The sequence below is a fragment of the Barbus barbus genome (genome assembly GCF_936440315.1).
Source record: "Barbus barbus genome assembly, chromosome: 1".
Classification (NCBI taxonomy): domain Eukaryota; kingdom Metazoa; phylum Chordata; class Actinopteri; order Cypriniformes; family Cyprinidae; genus Barbus; species Barbus barbus.
In genome coordinates this window covers 482012-497139 of record NC_136729.1, presented here as the reverse complement: position 1 = coordinate 497139, position 15128 = coordinate 482012, and the positions used below count along the sequence as shown (strand labels likewise).

The window sequence follows — 15128 nt, the reverse complement described above, 5'->3', positions numbered from 1 at the left end:
GACTGCAGTATTTCAGCGTATTCCCAGGCCTCTCTTTTCCAGATAACATCTGCATGTGTCTCTGCGCCTCTCTGTCTGTCTCTTTATCTCTCAGGCTTAGCGCGTTTGGTCAGGAGTACGGCGGATAAGCTGCTTTACTTCCATAGACTACCTCTCCCATAATTCCTCTGGAGTGCCTCAGAAATCCCACATGAGGATTTGCTCAGCAAGCCTCCATCTTCTCTCATTGCTCTGGATTTTCCTCCACAAAACCAGCAGCTCAGCGGCGAGAGTCGACGAGACCCTCCACAGACCAAAGCCATTGGGGTGGTGATGGCGCAGTGGATAAGACACATGCCTTTGGTGTGAGAGACCCGGGTTCGAATCCACTGTGAGACACCAATGTGTCCCTGAGCAAGACACTTAACCCCTAGTTGCTCCAGAGGCGTGCGACCTCTGACATATATAGCAATTGTAAGTCGCTTTGGATAAAAGCGTCAGCTAAATGAATAAATGTAAATGTAAATGTAAAGCCATTTATCGCACTCACGCCAGCAGTCGCGTGTTTTTACATGCTCGCCCGCTCGCTAAAATGTATTATTAAAAAACAAGGTGATGAAATTCAATTCATCTAAATTAATCTTGACAAACTACTTGGCAAAAATCAGTGGGAACCTTGATTATTTTTCATGTGTTCAAAACATCCATTGTAGTTTTTCATCTGGAAAAAAGTGTTGAAAGTGTAAAAAATATAGACAGATTTTCCATTTATGATGCAACGTCTTTAACAACATGAGGCAACATGATTTTTTTTTTTTAGCAACTTTAGTCCAACATGCTTTGAAAAAGACTGTAAGAAAAAATTGAAAAATAACATTTTTGAAAAATTATATTTTATTCATACTTTTTTCTATGTCCTCTGTAGAGGACACCAGGACTCAGTTTTTCTAAAAATAAAATGGCATGAATAGACATCAAAAAGGCAAAAACAATGGGATTCTTTTTTTAAATCACCAATCAATTTTTAGGTTTCAGGATTTTTTTATACTAAACTTTAAGGATGACTCTCAACTATGTTATAAAATATATAAAAAAATGATTTGATATACCATTTTGTTTTATGCAATATGTGTGTAAAAATAAACTGGTTTTCCCATTAAACACAGTGTATCTATACACTGTATATAATTTGCATATTAATGAATTGCTGTTGGGACAGCATGTACAAAAAAAGAATAGTCATAATTGGAGTAATAAATGGCCAGATTTTCATAATAATATCAAATATTTCATAAGACAACTGATAAATAATTAATTTTCATATTCAATTGTTATGTCTCCCAAAAGGCATAATAAACATGCTTTTAGTCCTAGTGTCCTCTACAGTGGACATGTATGAAATGATGTCCCATTTCATAATAGAAAGTCATATTTGAATTTGAAAACCCATAACATTTTCCTGAGATGTTGCTTTAAGACAAACAATTTGAAAATTATTTTTTGGAAAAAAAAAAGAAAACAAACGTCTTAGGTTGCGTATGTAACCCCAGTTCCTCGAAGGAACGAGACGTTGCGTCAGGAGACGCTTTGGGGAACGCCTACAGCGTAACCGGCTCTGAATACCAATTAAATCTGTCCAATGGATGGGAGGGACGTCACGGGCGAGGTGACGTAATGACCAGCTGGTATAAAAGCACGTGCAGTGAAACCGACATCAGCTTCTAGAATGAAGCAAGCGCTGGCAGGTATGCCGGAAGTGTGGCCTCGCGACGCAGCGTCTCGTTCCTTCGAGGAACTGGGGTTACATACGTAACCTAAGACGTTCCTCTTCAGGAACTCGAGCTGTGTCTGGAGACGCTTTGGGGAACAAGATACCCACGGCACCAGACTTCCAAGTCCCTGCCCTGTGTGTATCCAACGGAGCACAGCTAGGGCGAGAGAACGGAAAACCTGGAGTGGCTCGTATGTCTAGGCCATAAAACCTGACAAGGTCAGGGGCGTAGACCATCCCGCAGCGTTGCAGATGTCCAGGATAGGGACACCTGCGAGAAAGGCATTGGAGAATGCCACACTCCTCATGGAATGAGCTCTGACTCCCATGACGAGGAGAGGTCAGAAGACTCATAGGCCATCTGAGTGGCATCCACGAACCGACTGCCTCAGTGCACCACGGAGGAAACGTGTAACTAGGGGTTGTCTGCCCACTGTCAGTCCACCAAGAGGGGTGTGGTAAGCCGAGATTGCCGCCACATAGACATTCAAGGTGGAGTGGACTAACCCTGCGGAGAGTCGAGCCTGCAGGACCTCCAGCACTGTACCAACCGGGCAGTTAACTGGGTCGAGCTGGCGATCTCCACACCATGAAGTGAAGAGTCTCCACTTCAGGGCGTACAGTCTCCTCGTAGAGGGAGCTCTGGATTGGAGAATGGTCTCAACAACCTCGGTTGAGAGACCGGAAGCTATGAGCTGTGCCCCCTCAGGGGCCACACCCACAGCTTCCACCACTCCGGGCGGGGGTGCACAAGGGTGCCTCCTGCCTGTGAGAGGAGATCCCTCCTGACTGGAATCTCCCATGGAAAGCCGTCGAGGAGGGAAATCAGGTCCGAGAACCATACTCGGCCCGGCCAGATTAATAGCACTAATAGCAGCCGGAGTCCGTCCCGGCACACTCTCTCCAGAACTTCGGGGAGCAGAGCAATCAGGGGAAAGGCGTACAGACGAAGCCTCGGCCACGTCTGTACCATGGCATCCAGCCCCTCGGAGCTGGATGACGTAGCGAGTACCAGAGGGGACATTGCGCTGTCTGAGTGGCGAAGAGTTCCACCTGAGCCTGGCCAAACACTCTCCAGATCTACTTCACCACCTCGGAGTGAAGCATCCATTCCCCGGATAACAGCCCCTGCCTCGACAGAGTGTCTGCTTCCACATGCTAACCCAGACGCTCAGAAGGGAGCGGCATGCTCAAGGTGACCCTCTAAGTTGAGGGGAACAATGCCAGCTCGACCAACAGGAGAGCCGGGAGGAAGCAGCATGCTCATAGGTGACCCTCTAAAGTGAGGGGAGCAATGCTAGCTCTACCAAGGCAGAGCTCTGGAGAGCGGAGCACTTAACTCTCAGCATGAGAGGGAACTCAGACGCTCAGAAGGGAGCGGCATGCTCAAGGTGACCCTCAAAGTTGAGGGGAGCAATGCCAGCTCGATCAACCAGGAGAGCTCAGCCTCAGAGCCCACGCAGGGATCTGGTGCGCCAGCCTGTACAGGGGGCGTGAACCGCAGACCTCCTTGGTGGTTGCTATAAGTGACCACCGATGTGTTGTCGGTGCGAACTAACACATGGCAACCTCTTCGGTCTGGGAGAAAGTATTTCAGAGCCTGAAACATGGCCAGCATCTCGCTGACCAAGTGAGATGATGACCCCTCCACAGACCGTGGGCAGGACGGCCACTCATGACCGCTTCCCGACCGGTGAAGGATGCGCCCGTCGCTAGCATACGCGGCGACACGGAGCTCCCAACACCAGGCCCAGGGACAAGAACCAAGGTTGTCTCCACATGTCCAAGGCACGTAGGCACTGCCGCGTGACATTGATCATGCGAAGCGGGTTCCCCCCTCGGGGAGAACCCCCTGGTCTTGCGCCACCACTGTAAGGGTCTCATGTACAGCAGGCCAATAGTTAACACGTTGGACGCTGCCGCCATCAGACCCAGCTGTCTCTGAAACTGCTTGACAGTGAGTGATTGGCCCGAAGGGAAGTACCCGGTACTGGTAAGCTTCGCCCCCGAAAGCAAACCTCAGGAACTTCCGGTAAGAGGGAAGGATGGAGACGTGGGAGTATGCGTCTTTTAGATCGATCACAACAAACCAGTCCTCGGACCTGATTTGAGACGCGACCTGTGAGCGTGAGCATCTTGAACTTCAGTCTGCTGACTGAGCGGTTCAGAGATGCTGCAGATCTAAAATGGGACGCAACCCTCCATCCTTCTTTGGAACTATGAAGTACCGGCTGTAGAACCCAGGCTCTCTCGCGAGGAGGAACCACCTCGATGGCCTCCTTCCTTAAGAGAGTATGTACCTCCTGTTCCATTACCAGAGCCTGCTCGGGGCCCACTAACGTGGAATTCACCCTGTTGAATTGAGGCGGATGAGAATCGAACAGGGAACGACCGAACTAGCTGCTCTAGATACCCTCGAAGGGGTGGCGAGCATCTCAGCTCCGCTACGGTACCGAGGCGGAAGAGACTGAGATGTACGCTCGCTGGAGACCGCTGCGCCCTGAAGCACCATACGTGGCAGGGTTGGCAGAACGATCTCCTGAGGGCACTGGGGGAAGACGAGCACCGTATGCTGCGGTGAATCTACCCCAGCGGGGCTACCCTCATAAGCCCTGATCCCACTCACATCAGGGCTTCTTGGCCGAAGACCTCTTCGCCTGCTTGGCTGGGAGGTCCTTGACCGCGCACCCTTCTTACTGCCCCGACCCGCTCCAGCGGGGGCGAGCTTGCCTATACGAGGGGCCAGCACGCGGCAGGGGCTGCTCTCGCCCAGCAGCCCGTGAGCTAGAGAGCGGCGAGGGAGAAACCCCCGCCCTCATCCAACTCCTTGAGCAGGTCAGCCTGGCATGCCCAAAACACCACCATGGCGTGCAGACATAAGCCAGCCCGACCTGCTGCCATGTACCTCTTGCCTTCAGAGACGACGCAGCTTCATGGCACAGATAGCTCGCAAGTGTCTGTTCCACACGCGGCATCGCTCTGTGACCGCGCTCACTCGTCCCCATCACATACCGTAGTAATCAAGAGGGGACGAAGAGGTGGGCCAAATTGATTTCCCTACGACCTCGACACCTCAGTGTGGAGGTCGGGGGAAAAAAAGGCAGGCTCGGATGTGGAGGCGAGTCTGAAACCGCAGAAAACCCTCTCTGCGGTTCGACAAGCCACTCCACAAGCTCCTCATATTGGGGTGACAGAGTGGGTGCAACATGCTCAACGCTTCCCATGTCAACCTCCTCGGAGGAAGACACGAGAAACGCCGACGCCGCTGCCCGAGGGGAAGTAACCGCGAGGCGGGATTCCGAACTCGAGGAGCGGTCATGGGATCTGACAGGTGAGGATGGAGATAGAGACTCGCTCGTCTCCGATCCCTCCATCAGATCCCGCCGCGAGCTCCACGAGCGCCGCCTCCGCTCCGCCTCAGCAGAAGCGGGCAGCGCCGTGGGGAACGCCAACACACACAAGCTGTGTGTATCCCCAGCATACACAAAAAAACATCTGCAGGGAGGAACACACAGCTCGTATTGCGCTTCTCCCATATTCCAAGCCTTAAACTGGCTCTTCTTAGCCATAGCTAAAGACAGGCAACAGTAAATAAGACTGACAGAACCACAGAGCACTTGCTGAATGACAAAAAGCTGACACCGGTTTCACCGGACGTGCTTTTATACCAGCTGGTCATTACGTCACATCGCCGTGACGTCCCTCCCATCAATTGGACAGATTTCATTGGTATTCAGAGCCGGTTACGCTGTAGGCGTTCCCCAAAGCGTCTCCTGACGCAGCTCGAGTTCCTGAAGAGGAACTGGGTGTGCTCTGTCTTTTCCGTCTCTGCGAACTGCTTTTAGAAACACATCACTAAAATGAACTGTAACTCAGCGAAAATTCAACACACAGACATGGGAGTTATATCTATAGAAAGCTTGAAGTGTTTACGTTTAAATGAAGTCTTATCGAAACCAAACATTTTGTGATTAAGTAATCCGCATGAAACCAACACTATGTTCAGTCTTTCCCGTCTAACTCATTATTTCTAATGTGATCCGCCCCCTCGCGGCACGCGCCGTTCATATGTAAATATCCACGTGAGCCACGCGCGTGTAAACGCCAAACATAAATAAAGAGTCAGGAGGTTGTTCAGCGCGGATACTGTTCGTTTCTGAAAGAAGACGAGATGACTAAAGGCTGGATTTCCCTCAAAAGAAGAACAAGAGTTCATCCAGAAGAGAAGCTCGATCTGATGAGTAAGTAATGTTTATGTTTTGCATTAGTTAGCGTGTTATTGTGACATAAACTTGAACAGGTTTAGTTGGGTTTTTCCCAAACGACAACCTGATGAATGCTACCATCTAAGAATGTTTAGACCATGTTTATTATTAATAATCTGTTCACAAATAGATTTAATAGCGTGCTAAACAATAATAATTAGTTTCTCAGATATAAAATATCCTTTTTTATAGTACAAAGTACATCCTTTTATAGCACAAAGCATGCGTAAGTCTAGACATAATCATAACAGCTACTATAAAATCATACATACTAGGCTATATGACTACAAAAACATAGTTGGGTTTTTCCCAAACTACAGTTCCTGACTAAAATGTTTAAAATTGAGTAAAACATTTTGAATATGATAGGCAATTCATTGTATTTAAATTTCTTATGGTGCGATGATGTTTTCTTGCTCCATATAAAACAATAAAAGTAATATGACAGTACATTGTAACATGATGAATGCTACGAGTCTAAGTATGTTTAGAACATGTTTATTATTAATAGCCTACTCTGTTCAAAATAGATTTTAATAACATACTAATGTACATGCGCGTTTAGAGTGTGTTCTTTCACTGCATGATTCAGTCTATTATAAGAATGATCGCAAAATTCAAGATATGGGGGCAGAAAATGTATATTTACGTTTTTTACGGAGTGCCATTTTTTCTTCAAAAATAAGCATGATTACAAATGTGATATTGATTTTATACAACAGTTCAATAAAAGTTAATATTAAGAGAATTTTAGACACCATATTGCCTGTGTTTGCTCCATTTCGGCGACAAAAAATAATTCCAAACAGCTACAGCACTGTTCTGTGTCTCTGAGCGACATGATGGAGGTTTGTTCCTGAATGAATCAACCGTTAAATGATTCGGTTCAGTCGCAATGACTCACTTATTACCAGCGACGTTCTGCCACCTACTGGCGGTTTTAATTTCACATTTAAAGTCTATTTTCATTTGGAAAGTAATTTTAAATATCAGTATTCAATGTTTTGTTTAAAATGTAAAAAATTATGCATTTTTAACTGGTTAAAGCACTCCATGTCCCTCTGAGCTGCATTAAACAGTGTGTAAATACATCTGATTAAATGTAACAATTTGACTCAAAAGATGTACACTTTTAGAAAAAATAGCTTTAATCAATTTAAACTTAAATGAAAAGATTAATTAATCACTGATATGAACTGACCACACAGAATATGAAGAATATCACAAACTGCAGCTGTCCACGGTAGTCAGATATCAGCACAATAACACACTCTACAAAATATTGTCTAATTACAGTGGCATGCGAAAGTTTGGGAACCCCTTGCAGAATCTGTGAAAATGTGAATAATTTTACCAAAATAAGAGAGATCATACAAAATGCATGTTATTTTTTATTTAGTACTGTCCTGAGTAAGATATTTTCCATAAAAGATGTTTACATATAGTCCACAAGACAAAAAAATAGCTGAAATTATTAAAATAACCACATTCAAAAGTTTGGGAACCCTTGGCTCTTAATACTGTGTGTGGTTTTTTTGTTTTGTGATGGTTGTTCATGAGTCTCTTGTTTGTTCTGAACAGTTCAACTGAGCACTGTTCTTCAGAAAAATCCTCCAGGTCCTGCAGAATCTTCAGTTTTCCAGCATCTTTTGCATATTTGAACTCTTTCTAGCAGTAACTGTATGATTTTGAGATCCACCTTTTCACGCTGAGGATGATTGAGGGACTCAAACACAACAATTAAAAAAGGTTCAAACATACACTGATGCTCCTGAAGGAAACACGATGCATTAAGAGCCGGGGGTGAAAACTTTTGAACGTGTCCAAATTTTTCTTATTTTGTTGAAATATCATATTTTTCCATTTAGTACTGCCCTTCTGACGCAACAGAAGATACTTGCATGAAGTGCAATTTACCTTGATCTTCAAATTCAAAAAGTTTTCACCCCCGGCTCTTAATGCATCGTGTTTCCTTCAGGAGCATCAGGGAACATCATTTTTAATTGTTGTGTTTGAGTCCCTCAATCATCCTCAGCGTGAAAAGGTGGATCTCAAAATCATACAGTTACTGCTGGAAAGGGTTCAAATATGCAAAAGATGCTGGAAAACTGAAGAATCTGCAGGACCTGGAGGATTTTTCTGAAGAACAGAGCTCAGTTGAACTGTTCAGAACAAACAAGGGACTCATGAACAACCATCACAAAACAAAAAAACAGTCGTAGATCATCCAGGAAACCACACACAGTATAAGAACCAAGGGTTCCCAAACTTTTGAATGGGGTTATTTTAATAATTTCAGCTATTTTTTTGTCTTGTGGACTATATGTAAACATCTTTTATGGAAAATATCTTACTCAGGACAGTACTAAATAAAAAATAACATGCATTTTGTATGATCTCTCTTATTTTGGTAAAATTATCCACATTTTCACAGATTCTGCAAGGGGTTCCCAAACTTTCGATCCCCACTGTATCGTTATCGAAAAAATCCCAAAAAATATAGAGATATCATTTTTTTTCAATATCGCACACTTCTACCTCTGAGAGCGCTGCACCAACATCAGATGGTCAACTACACTGATATTCTATGGTAAAACAAACTCCTTGACTACTGATTGTTTTTTTCTTCTTGAATCCATGGAAATAAGCAGAAACACTTAAATAACACGTAAATATGAGGTATGATTTATTTGTTTCACTTGTTGAACAGAATCTGTTGCAGGAATGAGTTAAAGTCTGTTCACATCTCTGTGGTTAGATCAGTGTGCACAATAGAGTCTTTGACCTTCATGTATGTTTTGATTATACTGTGTTGTAAATAAAATACAAATAATTAAAAAAAACAACAACATTTTTTTCAATCACCTCACATTCTCTCTTACCTGCCTCAAAGTCACAGTCACACTGATGGGCCATTAGGGACCATTAGGGGAGGGCCCTTAGTCTCTCGGGTGAGAGTCACTTAATATTCAAGGCTTTTGCCACTCCCTCGCATATAGGCTCAATTGTTTTCTGTGAAGGAAGTCACAAATTAAGAAAACAGTATCATAGCTATTAAACTATTTCTTGTTATGATTTTAAATCTGTATTTAATCTCAGAATGATGTCAGAGTAAAAAGAGGTGCTAAAGTCTGATTTTGTGGTGGCCATGCTTTAAATTAAATTATTATAATCTTAAGTATTTGTAACCGAGTTGTAAAAAGTATAAAAGTTTGTTTCTCTCTTTGCATCGTTAAACTTAGTTTATTTTTATTTGCTGTTTTCTGTAAATAATCTAGTCAAAAGAAACAGTGAATACTTGCATTTTCCTCGAGTCGTCAGTAGTTGGTGTTGTGTGCTTGTCACATGGGAAATGATGCGCAGCGAGCAGTGCGAGGGAGACGCGCACTCTCCATAATCGGTGACTGATTTAAGAACATCCAATGGAAAATATAGTATTTCCTGCTAATCTTTCTGTTAAATATCCTTCCTGGATATATATTTTGTTGTGCGGTTTCTAAGAGATGTCACATTAGTTATATCGTGTACGAGGTACGATGGTATGACGTCACACCATGCGGAGTAGGTCTGGTCAACTGTGGTTTTACAAAATGTCTTACTCTTTTACATTTTGCAAATGTTTCGTGTTTTCATGTGATTGCAGCATTATGTTGAGGATTTCAGCCCTCATAAAGTGAACGTGAGGTGTGAAATAGGAGCTCATCGTTCAGTGACTGTTATTTCCTTCTATTTTTCACAAGCAAAATGTAAGTGGGTAATATTGCCATGTACTTATGATGTTTTATTTCTTTTGTATAATATTCCCACTGCCGTACTTTGCTGTATAGTACCATGTAATACCGCATGCATTTTTGTGTGGTAGTTTCTCTGTAGTGTCTCACGACATTTCGATGTTGTAGTATTTTCTTTTTGTGTTTTTGGTTGACGGCTGTATTTTTGTAGTGCCGTGTTTTGAAGAGTTTTGTTTTTGCTGACACGTGACCGGACTATGAAACTAAATTATACACTGAAAAATATAGAGCTGTGAGATTTAAATCGCATCCTTCTCTGTTTTGTTTTGTTTCTGTTATTTTAAAACAAAAAGAAATCTGTTTTACTTTTTCCTCCCTTTCCGGTCTATTTTGTGAAAGCTGTGAGCCGGAACTGTTTTTGTACATTCTTGGAAAACTTTTCAGAACAAATAATTCTGTTGAAAATATTAAATGAATAAACTACAAAGTAAGTGAACCCGCTAAATGTGTTCCTGGTAAATCAAAATCCCCGGTCACATATCGATGAAAGGTTTAGAAAGTCTGATGGTAATCAGTGTTGAGTACTACTGTAAGGTTAACCCTGCCTGCTTTACATGTTTGAAAAGGAATGAGAAATGTAAAAAAGTCATCAATTGAATTTGTTACATTAATAAAGTCATTGAAATGTAACCTATTACAGAAGTAGTAACCTTCCCAACACTGCTAGCGTGTGAATGCAGTGCATGTTTTAGCAGATCTTCAGACATAATGTGACATAAAGAACCTGAGACAGCATAGAGACTCAATTTTGATTTCATGATGTCTTTAAGAATCACTGCTTTAAAAACACCTCCTGATCTACCAAGACTCGAATAAAACATCAGTCGTGTGTGTGTGTGAAGATATTTAGCTGAGCGTGGTCAATAACACAGTGTGAAAGTCAAAAGTCTCTAGTCATTTCATTTCTCTGTCTCGTATGTCTTCAGTGAAAGGCAACAGAAGTGCAGCTGTCAACACGTTCAGCTCTAAGCAGAGTATGATTGATTGAAACCAATACAGTCTCAAACAGCTGCCATTATGAATAGAGAGACGGAGAGAGAGACACTTGCACTATATGCCTATAATATACATCACTATATGCACTAAACCCAACTGAAGCCCTGCATACAGAGCTCTGTAAAAGCATCCTTAGAGTACAGAGAAACTCACCTGATAACGCATGCAGGGCAGAATTAGGCCAACACCCTCCATTAATCCACATCGAGAAAAGAGCCATCAAATTTCAGATGCATCAAAAATTGTGTAACCCCAATTCTTATCATAAACTAAACAGACGGCGATGTAGAATCGGTGGGAGGGGTTAAACAGACGGCGATGTAGAATCGGTGGGCGGAGCTAACATAGTGATGTAGAATTGGTGGGCGGGGCTAAATAGGCGGCAATGTATAATTGGTGGCTGGCGCTAAACAGGTAGTAACAAAGAATATGTGGGCGGGACTAAGCAGGCAGTCCTGTAGAATTGGTGGGCGGGGCTAAACATGCAGTGCTGTAGAGTCAGTGGGCGGGGCTAAACAGGCAGTGATGTAGAAGCAGGCGTTGATTTACATCACTGCCTGTGTAGCCCCGGAGGCGGAGGCTTCTTCTGCTGAGGTGGTGCTTATTCACACTGTCACATCATAAAGTGTCAAATTCCAAAAACGTTGTTTTGGCAGATTGGCTTCAATATAAGCTATTTTTAGACTAAATGACAAAGTTTTGAGTTCTGAAACTTACAGGATGTTTTTATAGTACAATGACCTCTTATATGTCAAAAGATCAAGGGAATTTTGGTTTCTCAGTTTATGACCCCTTTAAAAACCATGAACTGAATGCTGAAAAGAGCCCCCTTCATTCAGCTGGTCCTGAGCTCCACAAACAGACTAACACGACTAACAATAACTAGCCTCAGTTCACTGACGCCCTCATCCACAGAATCCAGCCAACCAAACATACATGCACAAAAAGAAATCTACCTATCTTATTGGAATGAAACAACACAAAATCCAAGTAAACTGCAATGCTTGGCTCTAAAGAGAGATTACACAACAGCAGAATATGTGAGCACAGTCAGAGACCACAAACTGAGAAAAACATGAATTGTGCCTGTACTGTAACCAAACAGAGCTGCATTTCATAACCACCTGCTCCAACTATAGTGACATTCAAACACAACTCGTTCCCAAATTTGAAATGATTTTTCCCAACTTTGAAAACCTGGAGAACGATGCACAAGCTCAATATTTGCTGAAAAAAAGTGAAAAAAGAGACTGCGTTTCTCTAGCGGCAATTTACATTAATGCCAGCCACAAACAGAGGGAAAAGTTGACTCATGTAGAATTGACAGCTCTGCGACCATGTTTAGCTTGCTCATATAAATGCTTTGGCAATACACAATCTGAATTTGAGAGCCAGAGGAAAGAGAGACTAAATAAAAGCATAAGAGACACCTATTTCACCCAAACAGCTCTAGTATTCCCTGAATTCCATCAAGCGGGCAACTTAGAGAAACTCTGGTATATTTTGTGAGAGAAGGGATTGTATTTTTTTCTGAGTGCGTGTTTATGACTCAAATCTTGATTAGATAATTGGATACTTTACTGTGAACAACAGAGGCAGAAGATTATTAAGGCAAAAATACTCTAAATAATTAAGTAATTTTTTACTTAATATCAACTAAATCTGCATATAATCGATACATCAAGCTGATTGTTGGGCAAGCCAACATTCTGTGGCAGTTTTTCTGCTGTGTTTTTGTGTTGTTACACTTCAGCATCATCAACAGAAAGATAGAAAAACATGAATGTCATGCTCACAACCTTTAGTGGTTCATGACATCTTTATAAAGATCAGCAGAAGAGAAGAAACATGCTGTACTCACCCACTAGAGACGAGTCTCCTACAGACAGAGAGAGAGAGAGAGAGAGAGAGAAAGGTTTAGTGCTCATGTTCATCCATCAGCTCTTACAATTACCTGAAAACATTCACTGCTCATATCAGAACACAGGTTTTTTATTAATAAGTAACACAATTTCAAGCTGATACATCAATATTAATAATGATTTTATGCAATTAAATGGTTCTCAGTCCCCAAACAGAACATCAAGGTCAAAGCAGATTGATATTAGACAGTAAATACATGAACACTGTCAACAAAACACAGGATCTAATTCCTGTAAATATTCAGGACATGGCTGAAAATAAAGTCCAAAATAAAATAAATATAAATAACAGAAAAATAAATAAATAAAATTTAAAATAAATCCACATAATTTGAGTAATTACACAGACATCTCTGTGAATATTCATGATAAAGCTGAAAAAAAAAACAATCTGAGTAAAGGCATGGATTTCATCTCTACAAATATTCATGGCCAGGCAAACAAACCAACAAATAAATACAAGGAAGTACAGTTCTAGGAATTAAAAACATAAAATAAATTCCACAAATGTATACTATATCCACATGGTTTAAGTAACAAGCTGCTATTTAAAATATTTGTGAGCAGAACTGATATCAGTGATATAAATCCAGCAGGGCGGCACAACTCACGATGAAAACATGATGAAGGGAAATGACACAGACCCATTCTGAACCATTACACGAGCAATGAAAGAAAGAAATGAAGAGCTGAAGAAAATTATATAAATGTCCATCTCTTTGATTTCATTCGCAGCGTCCTGCCTGAAAGACAGGAAAAGAGCCCTGAAAATCAACCAATAATAACAGCACTGGCCTTTTAAACAGACGCCGAATCACAGGAGCTTCATTTATCTCGGTGTTTCTCTCCCTCGACACACATGAGGGAATCTGTTAGCAGAGACCGGATCTGACGGCAGCGAGACGAGCGGAGCATCAGGAAACTCCCTCTCTGAACCAAACCATGAGAGAAACGGACAGAGACGGCCAAAACAAGCCAACATCAGACCGCTACTGCGGTGAGGGCAGACCAGAAACAGAGTAACACTGCTAAACGCGACCTGAAGAAGAACATGCTTAATAATTAACATTTATTAGCAGGGGAATCTAACGAGAAGAATTAATGCAGAGGAATCTATCACTGCAGAAACAGCACATTCACTGATATCTGACAAAAACTATGAGATTATACTCACAAACTGATGAGATAACGATCCAGCCGTATGTGACGAAGCCTCTGCGCTTCCAACAGGCCACTTTATCACGCGACACTAACACACTAACATGAGCATGTGCTAGAAATGTGTTCACCCTCAGATCATCTGAGATCAGGATGAGTGTGTTTCTTCATCAGGTTTGTATAAATGTGTCTCTGCATCAGTGTCTCAGCAATTAATGCTCTGCAGTGAATGGGTGCCGTCAGAATGAGAGTCTGATAAAAACATCACAATAATCCACACCACTCCAGTCCATCAGTTAACATCTGGAGAAGACAGTGTTAAGGTTTAGAGCTGTTTTGTCTTGTAAACAGTGCTTGATCTGTGCAGATTTCTCTCCTGATTCAGACCAGAACACTTTTTCACTGGAAGAAGAGTTATTATGAATTATGGACTCGTATTGGAGTTAAAAACGTCTTAATGCTGGATGTGTTTGAGCTTTAGTCTTCTCCAGATGTTAACTGATGGACTGGAGTGGAGTGGATTATTGTGATGTTTTTATCAGCTGTTTGGACTCTCATTCTGACGGCACCCATTCACTGCAGAGCATCCATTGCTGAGACACTGATGCAGAGACACATTTATACAAACCTGATGAAGAAACTAACTCATCCTGATCGCGGATGACCACATTTTTGGCTGAACTATTCCTTTTAAACGTGTTTCCCATCATCATCATCATCATCATCATCATCATCATCAGTAATGTACACAGGTTTAACGTGCATCAGAAGAATGGAGACACAGATTCTCTCATGTCTGAGTGTTATCTGGTTTCTTCACAGCTGAAGAAAGAGTGTCAGAATGTCACAGGAGACATTTCACACGCTCTCAACCTGCTGTGAATTTAATTAGACACAAACACTATAAATAACGTTCACTACAACACAATCTAATTTCAGAAGGAGCGCTCAACAGGTGAGAGGGTGACTGATGGGTGATATTACACAGACAGCATGGATATTGTTCATTACTGACTACAGATCTGCACTGGTTCATACAGACCGTTATTTCCTCTGCTTACTGAAGATCATGAGTCCGGTCAAACTGTTTCAGAACAAACTCATCGCACAGACCAGCTCATCCTCCAAAAGCAACACATCAGCGCTGAATTCAACGCTCAGGTTTGCTCATATACTGCAGTAATCAGTGTATCGTCTGATGGATCACCTGACGTCTCAGTTCTACAGATGTTCCTCCTGAAGCACA

The 15128-nt window shown here is 42.4% G+C and overlaps 1 protein-coding gene across 3 annotated transcripts in view; it reads right to left on the bottom strand.

Annotated features, from left to right (window-relative positions):
* The window catches only part of nrxn2b (neurexin 2b), a 711451-nt gene that overhangs the window by 462515 nt on the left and 233808 nt on the right, over positions 1 to 15128 (bottom strand). The window contains exon 5 of one of the 3 annotated variants that reach the window (XM_079427101.1): positions 12664 to 12681. The exons of the other annotated variants lie outside the window; for them this stretch is intronic. Within the exon in view, the coding sequence (XP_079283227.1) occupies positions 12664 to 12681 (18 nt within the window). The remainder of the gene's footprint in view (positions 1 to 12663; positions 12682 to 15128) is intronic. 3 annotated transcript variants of the gene reach the window in all.